The 14,528-nt window shown below is 44.5% G+C and overlaps 1 protein-coding gene across 3 annotated transcripts; it reads right to left on the bottom strand.

Annotated features, from left to right (window-relative positions):
* Window positions 1-868: 868 nt before the first annotated feature.
* pigo (phosphatidylinositol glycan anchor biosynthesis, class O) lies at window positions 869-13,498 on the bottom strand. Of its 3 annotated transcripts, none has more exons than XM_064942602.1 (11): window positions 13,287-13,498; window positions 12,327-12,805; window positions 12,041-12,184; window positions 11,825-11,948; window positions 11,456-11,615; window positions 11,147-11,329; window positions 7,862-9,458; window positions 2,494-2,697; window positions 2,062-2,252; window positions 1,235-1,305; window positions 869-1,097 (listed from the first exon to the last, which is right to left on the bottom strand). In XM_064942602.1, the coding sequence occupies exons 2-11, from the start codon at window positions 12,802-12,804 to the stop codon at window positions 968-970; spliced, it is 3,282 nt and encodes a 1,093-aa protein (XP_064798674.1). In that variant the 5' UTR covers window position 12,805; window positions 13,287-13,498; the 3' UTR covers window positions 869-967. The 3 variants fall into 3 exon arrangements, with proteins under 3 accessions (XP_064798674.1, XP_064798676.1, XP_064798675.1); XM_064942604.1 differs by having other exon boundaries at window positions 12,327-12,823; window positions 13,407-13,498; XM_064942603.1 differs by having other exon boundaries at window positions 13,407-13,498.
* Between the last annotated feature and the right edge of the window lie 1,030 nt (window positions 13,499-14,528).

Genomic DNA, 14,528 nt, shown 5'->3' with positions numbered 1-14,528 from the left:
GTGACCTACAGAACACTGTACCTACCACAGAGAAATAAATAAAAACAGTCAATGCTTATGTCCTCAATTTCTACTTTTTTTTTTTTTTCATCCAACAAGTCACATCACACAAGGCATTCATTAAAGCCATCCTGTCCAAGGGAAAAGGTGCTTTATTGGCTCACAAGACTACTGACCTGTATATTTGGGATTAGAAAACATTATTATAAATCATACTGTTATTCGAGATGAATTAAGACAGTTATTGCTGATGCTGTAAAATATTGTAATATAATCGTCAGTGTTGGCAGTAAGAAACCACCAGTTTTAAATATAAAAACGATAAAAACAGAAGAATTGATCATTTCCTTCAGCAGACACTTGAGATGACAGACATAATGCACTTTGCTGGGATGGATTAATTTCATTGCTTTTTGCACACTATCCACCCATTTCCTGTTGACCTGTCATACATAACTGAGCATGAGCCAGAGAGCATTGTGGGCCCCATAGGCCCCTTTCCCATCCACTCTGTAAACAGCCTCATTAACTGGCCACCCGATAGGCAATACAATGGAGAGTAATGCTGTGAAGGCTTGGATCTGTCCCATACATGACCAAGGAGAATAAAGTAGAGTATTACAGATGTTCTTCAATGGTTTTAAAGTTTGTCGTTTTGAGGATGGATGTGAAAAGTTCAACCATTCAGTTCCATTGTGGTCCTTCTGCATTGACAGAGCAAGAGGAGAGAGCACCTTTGTTGACATCATACAGCCTACACTGAAGTTGAGTTTGAGAGGACAAGTCACCCAAACACCTCAGTCCCTCTAGATACTTACGGCTGCCCTTATGGCGAATTCCCCTGGGTCACCCCAGGACCCCCCCCCCCCTCTGTCCATCCTTGCACCCCCCCAGAACCAGAGAGGGATGTACAGTGTAGGGTGCCTTACAGTGGGCCCTGGTCAATTGCAACAGTGCAATAGCAGCTCTACCCAGACGTGTCAGGGAGGAGTCTCTTAAACCAGCGCCCCACTGCCACGTCCACCCTCATCACCAGGGTCACCCCCACCAGCACAAACACACTGCTCACCAGGAACCCTGAGGCCTCAAACATCAACCTGCAAATATATAGGAAACATGTTAGAGAAGACATAATGCTTAATAGCATGCTAGAGAAGACAGATGACACATTTTGAGAGCATGAAATGACACAAAGCCAATACTGTGGTTACTGTGAGTTGGTAAAGATACTTACTTGGGTGCAAAAACCTTCCACACCATTAAATGTCTCCTGAGGATAGCAGCAGCACAGACTGATGCAAAGACCTGAAAGAGGGGAGAGGAGGTCCTGAGTCAAATGGCAGAGCAGTAGCGTGTGTGTTAGGGATGGGCATGGTAATTCTACTATCCGAATGGACGTTATTATTCAAACACTTGTGAGAGTATTCATTTCGATAAACGTAGGTCTATTTTAAAACGTTGTCTAACTGAAATGGTCCAAGTTACTTTGTTATACACAAGCATATTTTCATGAAATTCTTAATTGAATAAAAACTTTAAAAATGTAGTGTTTATGTACGGTCCATTGAGCTACTGCTGCTTCAGACGTCACATGGCTGACAGTACACTGTTTACGGCTGTAAATGTAGCCTACATTTCTGCGGACACACAAAGTGATTATTTTAATATCAGTGTCTCTCTCATGGACTATGGGTTATGTTTTACATGAAAAGGCATTTTATACTATTACAGCATTTATCCCTCCGGTCAGCCCTGACAACGATATCCTATTTTCCCCACTTCAAACAACAATTAGCCTACAGGCACGCACCAACAGAGACCTGACACAGATCAATGCAAAACTCTCACCAGAACATAATCAGTTCTACAATGGCAAACGTCAGACTTCTCTTTCACTGTTGCTGTTAGCCTAGGCTTCTGTTAGCCAGAAACTACCGGAGAATAGCACCCAGAAAACAACTGTGTTTGTGACATTTTGCATCATTCTGATTAGTCAAGAACAATATTTTGGTTATTTAAATTAAATTAAAATATGCATGGTATTATTCTAATAGTGCTTACCTGTGCCCCGTTAATGAAGAGGTAGCGTGTTGCGAGCTGTAGAAGGGCAGAGCTGAACTGCTGGGGACTCTCCCTTAGTCTCATCTCCATGATAGCATTGTCCTGTCCTTCCTCCCCACCTCCCCCTCTTCCTCCTCGTCCCCCTCGCACCTCACACACCAGCGGCCAGAAGAGAAGCAGCGGACAAGCCACTGTATTCACAAACATACAGACATCAGCATAAACTGAGCATCATATTCATGATCAATATTCAGGTACACTGTGTAGCCATCAATTAACTTAAGAGGTTGTCAGTATTGAAGTGTGGTACGGTATTACGCATAGACTGAAATAATGTCAGGAGGGATATGATTATAGCCACATTAACCAGGATGTCAATCAACCTAAATACATTAGAATTCTTACTGTACAACACAGTAAACGGGTGAGTACCTGCAAAGAGGATGTGTGAGGAGAAGGTGTTGAGGGTGACCAGTGAAGCGGGGAGTATGGTGCCCGTGTGCCCACCAGGGAAGCCCACAAAGGCAGCAGCCCACTGGATGGATGGGAACGTAGGCAGATGGCCTGTGGCATGGAAGAACTGAGTGGCAGCCAGGGACCATAGCATTACCGGGGTCCAGGGCACAGAAAAGCCACCTGGCAGAGGGAGAGACAAGTCAAATCAAAGTAAAACCTTATTGGTCGCACACACATATTTAGCAAATGTTATTGCAGGTGTAGCGAAATGCTAGTGTTCCTAGCTCTAACAGTGCAGTAATATCTAACAATACACACAAATCGAAAAAGTAAAAGAATGGAATTAAGAAATATTAGGACGAGCAATGTCGGAGTCTGTGTCTGTATGCATTTATGTATCTAGGTATGCACACTACCGTTCAAAGGTTAGGGGCCACTTAGAAATGTCCTTGTTTTTGAAAGAAAAGCACATTATTGTCCATTAAAATAACATCAACTTGATCAGAAATACAGTGTAGACATTGTTAATGTTGTAAATGACTATTGTAGCTGGAAACGGAAGATTTTATATGGAATATCTACATAGGCGTACAGAGGCCCATTATCAGCAACCATCACTCCTGTGTTCCATTGGCATGTTGTGTTAGGTAATCCAAGTTGATCATTTTAAAAAGGGTAATTGATCATTAGAAAACCCTTTTGCAATTATGTTAGCACAGCTGAAAGCTGTTGTCCTGATTAAAGAAGCAATAAAAACAGACTTTCTTTACACCAGTTGAGTATCTGGAGCATCAGCATTTGTGGGTTTGATTAGAGGCTCAAAATGGCCAGAAATAAAGAATTTTCTTCTGAAACTTGTTATTCTTATTCTGAGAAATGAAGGCTATTCCATATGAGAAATCGCCAAGAAACTGAATCTCGTGCAACGCTGTGTACTACACAGAACAGCGCAAACTGTCTCTAACCAGAATAGAAAGAGGAGTGGGGGGGGGGGACTCGGTGCACAACTAAGCAAGAGGACAAGTACATTAGAGTGTCTAGTTTAAGAAACAGACGCCTCACAAGTCCTCAACTGGCAGCTTCATTAAATAGTACCAGTAAAACACCAGTCTCAATGTCAACAGTGAAGAGACGACTCCGGGATGCTGGCCTTCTAGGCAGAGTTCCAAAGAAAAAGCCATCTCTCAGACTGGCCAATAAAAATAAAAGATTAAAATGGGAAAAACAACACAGACACTGGACAGAGGAAGATTGGAAAAAAGGGTTATGGACAGACGAATCTAAGTTTGAGGTGTTTGGATCACAAAGAAGAACAGTCGTGAGACGCAGAAAAATGAGAAGATGCTGGAGGAGTGCTTGACGCCATCTGTCAAGCATGGTGGAGGCAATGTGATGGTCTCGGGTGCTTTGGTGGCAGTAAAGTGGGAGATTTGTACAGGGTAAAAGGGATCTTGAAGGAAGGAAGGCTATCACTCCATTCTGCAACGCCATACACTGTGGAAGACGCTTCATTGGAGCCAATTTCCTCCTACAACAGGACAATGACCTAAAGCACAGCTCCAAACTATGCAATAACTATTTAGGGGAGAAGCAGTCAGCTGGTATTCTGTCTATAATGGAGTGGCCAGCACAGTCACTGGATCTCAACCCTATTCAGCTGTTGTGGGAGCAGCTTTACCGTATGGTACGTAAGAAGTGCTCATCAAGCCAATCCAACTTGTGGGAGGTGCTTCAGGAAGTATGGGGTGAAATCTCTAGAGATTCACACAACAAATTGACAACTAGGTCTGCAAGGTCTGCAAGGTCTGCAAGGCTGTAATTGCTGCAAATGGAGTATTCTTTGATGAAAGCAAAGTTTGAAGGACAATTATTTCAATTAAAAATCCTTATTTATAAACTTGTCAACGTCTTGACTATATTTCCTATTCATTTTGCAACTCATTTCATGTATGTTTTCATGGAAAACAAGGACATTTCTAAGTGACCCCAAACCTTTGAACGGTTGTGTATGTACAGTGCATCCGGAAAGTATTTAGCCCCCTTGACTTTTTCCACGTTGTTACATTACAGCATTATTCTAACATTTGATTAAATAGTTTTTTTTTCTCTGTGAGAGAGACACACACACACACACACACACACACACACACACAGTACCAATCAAAAGTTTGGACATGCCTACTCATTCAAGGGTTTTCTTATTTTTACTACATTCTACATTGTAGAATAATAGTGAAGACATCAAAACTATTAAATAACACATATGGAATCATGTAGTAACCAAAACAATGTGTTGAGAAAAATATATTTGAGATTTCTTCAAAGTAGCCACCCTTTGCCAAGAGTGTGCAAAGCTGTCAAGGCATTCTGACAATCAGCTTCACCTGGAATGCTTTTCAAACAGTTTTGAAGAAGTTCCCACGTATGCTGAGCACTTGTTGGCTGCTTTTCCTTCTCTCTGCAGCCCAACTTATCCCAAACCATCTCAACTGGGTTGAGGTCATGTGATTGTGGAGGCCAGGTCATCTGATGTAGCTAGCACTCCATCACTCTCCTTTTTGGTCAAATAGCCCTTACACAGCCTGGAGGTGTGTTTGGGGTCATTTTCATGTTGAAAAACAAATGATATCCCATCTGGTTTGCGCTTAGTGGGACTGGCATATCGCTGCAGAATGCTGTGGTAGCCATGCTGGTTAAGTGTGCCTTGAATTCTAAATGAATCACTGACCGTGTCATCAGCAAAGCACCCCCACAACTCCTCCTCCATACTTCACGGTGGGAACCACACATGGTGAGATCATCCGTTCACCTACTCTGCGTCTCACAAAGACACTCTGTGAAGCATTTATTTGGGCTGCTATAACTCTAATGAAAGTATCCTCAGCAGCGGAGGTAACTCTGGCTCTTCCTTTCCTGTGGCAGTCATCATGAGCCCCAGTTTCATCACTGTGCTTGATGGTTTTTATGACTGCACTTGAAGAAACTTTCTGGATTGACTGAGCTTGACTGTTTCTCTTTGCTTATTTGAGCTGTTCTTGCCATAATATAGACTTGGTAGTTTACAAAATATGGCTACCTTCTGTATACCACCCCTACCTTGTTACAACACAACTGATTGGGTCAAATGCATTAAGGTGGAGAGAAATTCCACAAATTAACTTTTAACAAGTCACACTTGCTAATTGAAATGCATTCCAGGTGACTACCTCACGAAGCTGGCTGAATTAATGACAAGAGTGTGCAAAGCTGTCATTAAGGCAAAGGGTGGACACTTTGAAGAATCTAAAATAGATAAATTCCATGTGATATTTCATAGTTTGTCTTCACTATTATTGTACAATGTAGAAAATTGCAAACATAAAGAAAAGCCCTGGAATGAGTAAGTGTGTCCAAACGTTTGATTGGTACTGTGTTTGGGTCTAATATATATATATATAAGGTGCCGTGCAAATTTATTCAACCCCCTTGGGGTTTTTCCTATTTTGTTGCATTACAACCTGTAATTTAAATGGATTTTTATTTGGATTTCATGTAATGGACATACACAAAATAGTCCAAATTGGTGAAGTGAAATGGGGGGGGGGGGGGAATTGGTGCGTGCACATGTATTCACCCCCTTTGCTACCCTAAATAAGACCTGGTGCAACCAATTACCTTGAGAAGTTACATAATTAGTTAAATAAAGATCACCTGTGTGCAATCTAAGTGTCACATGATCGGTCACATGATCTCAGTATATATACACATATACACACCTGCTCTGAAAGGCCGCAGAGTCTGCAACACCACTAAGCAGCACCACGAAGACCAAGGAGCTCGCCAAACAGGTCAGGTACAAAGTCGGAGAAGTACAGATCAGGTTTGGGTTATAAAAAAAAATATCTGAAACTTTTAACAACCCACGGAGTACCATTAAATTAAAGATTATGCACCACAACAAACCTGCCAAGAGGGCCACCCACCAAAACTCACAGGCCAGGCAAAGAGGTCATTAATCAGAGAGGCAAAAAAAAGAGACCAAAGATAACCCTGAATGAGCTACAAAGCTCCACAGCGGAGATTGGAGTATCTGTCCACTGGACTACTTTAAGCCTACCCTCCACAGAGCTGGGCTTTATGGAAGATTGGCCAGACAAAAGCCATTGCTTAAAGAAAAAAATAAGCAAATACGTTTGGTGTTCGCCAAATGGCATGGGGGAAGACTCCCCAAACATACGGAAGAAGGTACTCTGGTCAGATGAGACTAAAATTGAGCTTTTTGGCCATCAAGGAAAATGCTATGTTTGGCGCAAACCCAACACCTCTCATCACCACCAGAAAACCATCCCCACAGTGAAGCATGGGGGTGGCAGCCTCATGCTGTGGGAATGTTTTTCATCTACAGGGACTTTGAAATTGGTCAGAATTGAAAGAATGATGGATTGCGGCAAATACAGGGAAATTCTTGAGGGAAACCTGTTTCAGTCTTCCAGAGATTTGAGACTGGGACAGAGGTTCACCTTCAGCAGGACAATGACCCAAAGCATACTGCTAAAGCAACACTCGAGTGGTTTGAAACATTTAAATGTCTTGGAATGGCCTAGTCAAAGCCCAGACCTTAATCCAATTGAGAATCTGTGGTATGACTTAAAGACTGGATTGCTGTACACCAGCGGAACCCATCCAACTTGAAGGAGCTGGAGCAGTTTTGCCCATACCAGTAATTGCTGCGAAGGGTGGCTCTACAAAGTATTGATTTTGGAGGGGTGAATAGTTATGCACACTCAAGTTCAGTTTATTTGGTCTTATTTCTTGTTTGTCTCACAATAAAAAACATTTTGCATCTTCAAAGTGGTAGGGATGTTGTGTAAATCAAATGACACAAACCCTTCAAAAAAAATCTAGTTTAATTCCAGGTTGTAAGGCAACAAAATAGGAAAAATGTCAAGGGGGGTGAATACTTTTGCAAGGCACTGTATATTCTGAAGAATAGTATAATGTACAGCAATAGTTAAATAGGATAGGCATTGACTACAATACAGTATATACATATGAAGTGGGTAAAACAGTGCGTAAACATTATTAAAGTAACCCGTGTTCAATGACTATGTACATAGGGCAGCAGCCTCTAAGGTGCATGGTAGTGTAACCGGGTGGTAGCCGGCCAGTGACAGTTACTAAAGTTCAGGGCAGGGTACAAATAAGTCAGAGGCAAATAGGATAAATCCATAATCATTAGTATCTCTAGTAGTTAGTTCGATATAAACATGCAAGATATGCAAAAGTAAAAATTACAGGCATGTTATTGAAGATGAAAAGAGGACCAAATAGTCAGACCATTGATCACACACTGTGAGCAGCTTACCAGAGTGCGACCCCTGCAGGGCGTTGAGGGTAGTGGAGGAGGCATGAATCTGCAGCAGGGCTCCCATCTCCAGGAGCAGCAGCAAGAAGGACAGGGACATGCCCTCTGGATGCAGCAGCAGCAGGCCCAGCCCTAGCAGGCCGCACAGCAGGACCACGGGGGCCGAGTAGACCGTACCCAGCCCGTAGGCCTCCACAGCTGGCCGGTCGCCCCCCTCAGGAACCCTGGCTGGTTCTCCATCCTCCAGGGAGCGGCGCATGCGCTGGTAGAGCTGGGGGATAAGGTGGTGCAGCTCTGCCTGGGTGCTGATGCCCGTGCTGGCCCGGTAGCGGGGTGGGGGGAGTGATACAGGGCCTCGGACAGGGGTTGCAGCCCTGCTTTTGATGAATACGGTGAGCGGGTCCAGCCATAGCAGCACCAGCCCTACGCCCAGCAGAGAGAAGGCAACCCTAGGGAGGGCCCGCTGGCCCAGGCTGATCAGCTCAGCCAGGTTCCGAAAGCTGTCCTCTGGGGTGGCAGCCACAGCCCAGTGGAGCCCCAAACAGACAGACAGCAGAGGCAGGATCCAGCGGGCCGTGAACACCGTGCCACCAGGGCTGTTCAGGTTGCCGTAGTGCCGCAGCCAGCGCCGCAGCAGGTAGGTCCAGGCGCCCAGAGAGGCCAGAGACAGGATGTAGTGCAGGTTCTTCAGACGGCTGTCCTGCACCCGTGACAGGGGGGAGAGGAACGGGGAGGGCTGGCAAGAGCCCTGCTCCTCACGACAGCCGTGGAAGAAGAGGGAGAGGTAGAGAGAGCCCACTAACACCCCCAGGCAGGCCAGGAAGGTGCTGCTCTCCCTCCTTACGGCTAAGGGGGATAGAACCGGGGAGGGCAGCAGCCCGGCGGGTTTCAGGGGGTCATGGACAGGGGGTAGCAGGAGGCCGTCCCAGTTGAGATGGAAGGGGACATAGAGACTCATGGAAAAAAGCAGAAAGGTGACCACACGGCCCTCTGCTATTACATAGCTGTCAGAGAGCAGGGAGGCACAGCGCAAGAGGAGCACCAGAAGGGGAGGGGTTAATAAGAAGCGAGGCAGGGTCAGCCAGCCACGTCTTGGGGCCACCTCTCCACCCTCAGCCGCTGTGGTCTTCCTGGCCTGTTGGGCTCTCCAGAGGACCAGTACCTCAGAGGAGAGGGCTGCAGCCGCCAGGCACCAGGACCCCTCAGCATAGCCCTGGGTGAACAGCTGACTTGCAGCCACACACACCCCCACCACAGTGGCTGCCACCAGAGGGACCCTCAGCAGACCACTCTCCCTCACCAGCACAGAGGACATCTCAGAGAGGACGTAACACAGCACACAGGCACACGCCAGGACAGCTATGCCGGCAGCCATCTTGGCTGGGTTGAAGTGGGCCCAGGTGGCGCGGCAGGTGTCCCGGACAGAGGTCAGGTACCCCTGCAGGGAGGCCACTAATTCTGGGGTGGGAGAGCGGCCCTCTTTGACGGTGCTGAGGTACTTGGAGGAGAGGCGGGAGAAATCTGCCTGCAGCTGAGACAGACTCTCTGGAGGGATATCTTTGGCCATGCTGGAATAGGTCTCTAGGAAACGGTTGACCTTTAAAAAGACAAAAAGGGTCAAATTTATAATTTGTGTGGTCACGATACCAGAATTTTGGCTTTGATACCGACACTAGGTTTAGCATTACCATTCCCCATACTACCTCAAAACAAGACGTATTAGCCAAAGTCACAGAACGGGACTTGATCCAGAAAGATCTCTTGAGTTCAATATTATTAGACTTTTTTCAGAGATAGCCATGTATGCATTAATGAATCAATTTGACTTTGTTTTTACCAATATATACTTAACAAAAATATAAACGCAACATGTAAAGGGTTGGTTCCATGTTTCATGAGCTGAAATAAAAGATTGCAGAAATGATCCATTCACACAAATTGCTTATTTCTCTCCAATGTTGTGCACAAATTTGTTTACATCCTTGTTAGTGAGCATTTCTCCTTTCTGATTGGCTACGCCTGGCTACCCATTAGGCCCACACATGGCCTAATGAATAAATTTCAATTGACTGAAATTGTTGCGTTTATATTTCTGTTCAGTATAACTACATAATGGTAATCATTTATTTGAATGGTAAATATTTATTTTATTTATTTATCCTTTATTTAGCCAAATAACAAATTCTTATTTTCAATGACGGCCTAGGAACAGTGGGTTAACTGCCTGTTCAGGGGCAGAACGAAAGATTTGTACCTTGTCAGCTCGGGGGTTTGAACTTGAAACCTTCAGGTTACTAGTCCAACACTCTAACCACTAGGCTACCCTGCCGCCCCAAAATAAATTGAGTCAATCAATATGTAGCCTATCCACATTTCAAGTGAATGCATATTCGATAGGAGTGTGTGCATGCATTGAGTTATTGAGCTTGAGCTGGATTTCTAAAGGCTATAGACATAAAACCATCCGTTTCTTTTCCATTTGGGACTTATTGTATTTAACTGATGAACAACATTTGAATAGAAGTGCGAGATGTCTCTAAGAACTAATTCATTAATTCACACACAAAGTGAGAGAGACAGGAGAGTCGTGGCTGAGGCGAGGGAGATAAAGTGAATGAATACATTTTTGGGCAATGACTGTGTTTTCTGTGACAATGAGCTTTAAAAATCAACATATTTTGCATTATGGTTTGCATATTATCACAAACAAAGTACAAGGGTCATGAATTGATGTTAGCTTCACCTGTAAACTAGCAAGGAAGGTTTGCCTACAAAGCTGGAAGCTACCTGTATCTTCTTGCATTGTAAAGTGTTCTAGCCTGTAATGGAAATTGTTTTCTGAACAGTTGCAACATTTCTACATGCCATATTATTGAAGTGTGTTAACTTCAGTGTAGCATGAGTGAGGAGCTAACATGCAGCCCAGACTCCCAGTGATGGAAGCGGTTCCTCAGTACAGGCTAAAGCTAGCAATAAATAAGTGGAGCAGGTACAGTGAGCTCAGGCTATAAGGGGACATCAGATGCACTGATAGAGTTGATCCTCTCTCAAATTAGTAGATGATGTGAGAGAAGTACTGAAACAACAATTCTAGTACTGACTCATTTTCCATGTTATAGTATCAAAACAAATACAGAAGTTTCGGTATACCGTACAACACTTAATAATCCAAATTAATATAAGCTCGTATTCATGGTTAGAATATGCACAGAAATGTGCAGTCAATTGTAATGTTCAACATATATCACGTGTGCATCTGATATGATAACAGATCTTTGGGATTACCTGTTTGGCATTGATCCACAGTGCCTCTACCTGGCTGAGACCTGCTGGTGCACCCCCTGTGTGGCTTTCTGCAGGGAACAGAGGCAGCAGGACCTGTCCCACACTGCTGTAGGGGATGGGGATGCCCAGGAGCAGGGCCAGGGTAGGCACCAGGTCTGTCTGGGGCACCACCTCAGGATCACTCTACAGGGAGACAGAAACAAAACAAGGGCCATTCAATGTGGAATGATCAATGCAACACTCACTATTCATATCATGATTGTTGAGGATATTATAGGAATGGCGGGAATGTGCAGCTGCTATACTCACCTTGGAAGGGGATGCTGGAAAGAGGGGAGAGGGGCTGTAGAGGAAGATGGCAGCATCAGTCTCCTTCTGGCTCTCCCCCCCGTGGTCACCTGTATCTGTCATACCGTGATCTCCCATAACCACTAACAGGGTGTCATTCTGCAGCCGATCAAGCACAGATCTTGGGGACAAAACAATGGTCAGACTGGTAGAGCCATGGTATGTCATCTGACATATCACACACAGTATTTTAGAGAGCATTATACAAATGCAATCCTAAAGATAGTTCTTTAAAATGGCATTGATATTACATTCTGTACTACTGAATCTAAGAGAGTATGAAATAGCCTAGTGCTACTGTGGCCAGGAGACCTTACAATTCCCACTGACCTGATGACCCCATCCATCTGGGTGAGCTTGTCAGCCATGGCCGGGTGGTCAGGACCAAACCTGTGGCCACAGTGATCCACCCCCAGGAAGTGAGCTACCAGCACATCCCAGTCATCACTTACCACTGAGGAAGAGAGGAGAGAGAGAGGGAGATGTGGAGAAGCAAATACTGTACACCACAAATACAAATGTGTCTGGCTGTCTGCCAATGCTTACTGATGTTGTACAGGTGCTGCAGAATTCCATTGTCCACTGTGTGCAGATCCTTGACATTGAAAGAGGGGAAGGGCAGGGAACGGTGGAACTTTTTTGGGAAGAGACTTTCCCATGTGTCATCACCCATGAATACCACTCTCTTGCCTATAGAAAGGAGAAAGGGAATAATCAGGCAAAGCTGAGTTCAAATTTTTGTCATGTCCCATCTGTGCCTTTCTGAGCATAACCTTGAATGTTTTACTTACAGGATGGCGAATTGAGCCAGACTTTATAGACTGTCACTCACCCACTTCTGCTAGCTGGTGAACTAGGTTGTCCTCCAGGATGGCGCTGGAGGCAAAGTTATTGCCCACATCAATGAAGGTGGGCAGGGAGCCTGTGGTGAAGCCCTTGATCCTCTGCATAGTGGTGGTGGGGGGGTCGGCACGGAATGGGAACAGGCGGGCATGGGAGGGCTTTGACGAGGTCACTTCCTCCAGCACGGGCAGCTTGTTCTCGAAAGGGCGGGGCTCTTTGTTCGCGGGGTCAAAGCGGGCAAAGTCGATCTTCAGGGCGTCTATGATGAGAACCACAGCCTTGCGGAAGCGTGGCTGTCCTTGGCAGAAGTCCCCCTGCTGGTCCCCTGGCAGCAAAACATCCCCACAGGTGCTGGTTCGGTTGACCTCCAGCCTCACCAGCAGGAAGCCGCCCACAAACAGGAAGATGCCAATGTAGAACATGGCACATAGCCACAAGAGCAGAACTAGGATGGGGAGTCTCTTCATCCTAGGGACAGATCATAGACTGTATATGGGCCAAATGCATGAGTGTAGAAACAATTTGCTGGTTGTAGCTGAAATCTTGATCATGACATAAAAATGTCAATAGCCAACTGATAATCACGGTAATTGCTATGATAGCAGCATTTCTAACGTGATTTAAAAATAGTGTAGAATCTTGCAATATATGTACAGATTCAACCTCTATGTAACAGCAAACTGGCTAACGTTCGCTAGCTACTGGTACACAGGAGGTGCCATAGCATCCAAAACCATGGGCCAAAAAGTGAAATTATCTGACGTGTCTTTTCCTTAAGACTTTAAGACTGGCTTCGTTAGAATTCAAGTTAGCGAGCTGGACTTGTAACTTGTTACCACGTAGCTATTTACATGATCTGTTTTAAACGCAACAGCCATATCGCTTATCAGTTGCTAGTGCTAGTTAGCCTAGGTACCAACCTGTACAATTACTAGCTAACGTTACTGACCTTGTAGAGCTCCGTTTTGTCCTCTCTGAGACGGGGCTTGTCGACAACGAGTGTATACACGAGAGCCAGCAACGAGACAGGTGCCTCAGGTACACACAGTGCGATAATATTCCCTCTTACCTTCATTGGGACTCCAGTTCAGCTATTCATTCAACTGCCAACGCTTAACAGAGCAGAAGCGCATGTCCCTACACGGTCACCTCTCGCTGTAACCCCACTTCCGGTATATACTTCTTCTTTGGTATTATTGTGGTCTGCAATTTTTTTTTTTTATTGCATGCTACCACCTACTGTATCGGCTGTGTATCAGCCTACTATTCTGTAGTACGAATTAATTACACAATATGAAAACATTGCCCTACCAAGTAACCCTGCACACATTAAAATCTCACCACTATTCCACTACTTTGGCCCTATCTGATCCTACTCCAGGCCAGCAGTCTGGGAGGACGGAACACTATCGTTCAAAACATCCTGTAACTCTTCAGCAGTAAAATCTAAGACACCCAAGTACTTCTCTGCAACTGCCACCACAACATCTATCCTCTGTGATTTACGTTCCATTCCTGCGGTACAATCGACAACCAGGGCCATGAACACCAAATAAGCAACCTTACTGAAGCATGTTATTCATATAACTATAGGCCTTGGCCTACTCACAGGTATAGGATCCCTTAGGATCCCTCACCCTGGACCCATTTTCCTCTTCTATTCTCTTCACTGCCTCAGCATTCGACACCTTCTGCACTACTCTGACCCTGGCAACCTCAACCTGCCTTTCTCTCAATGGACACCTCTGATCTCCAGCATCATGGGCACCCCAACAGTTTACACACAAATAGTGGAAAAAGTACCAAATTGTCATACTTGAGTAAAAGTAAAGATACCTTCATAGAAAATAAAGTCAACTAGTAAAATACTACTTGAGTAAAAGTCTAAATGTATTTGGTTTTGAATATACGTAAGTATCAAAAGTAAATGTATTTGCTAAAATATAATTAAGTTTCAAAATAATAAATAATGATTTCAAATTCCTTATATTGAGCAAACCAGACGGCACCATTTATTTTAATTTGATTTTATCTACGGATAGCCAGGGGCATACTCCAACACTCAAACATAATTTACAAAGTATGTGTGTTTAGTTTGTCCGCCAGATCAGATGCAGTAGGGATGACCAGGGATGTTCTCTTGATAACTGTGTAAATTGTACCATTTTCCTGTCCTGCTAAGAATTCAAAA

This window comes from Oncorhynchus masou, chromosome 28 (genome assembly GCF_036934945.1).
Source record: "Oncorhynchus masou masou isolate Uvic2021 chromosome 28, UVic_Omas_1.1, whole genome shotgun sequence".
NCBI classification, from domain to species: domain Eukaryota; kingdom Metazoa; phylum Chordata; class Actinopteri; order Salmoniformes; family Salmonidae; genus Oncorhynchus; species Oncorhynchus masou.
Note: the sequence above shows the minus strand (reverse complement) of the source record. Positions and strands in the feature narration are given on the sequence as shown.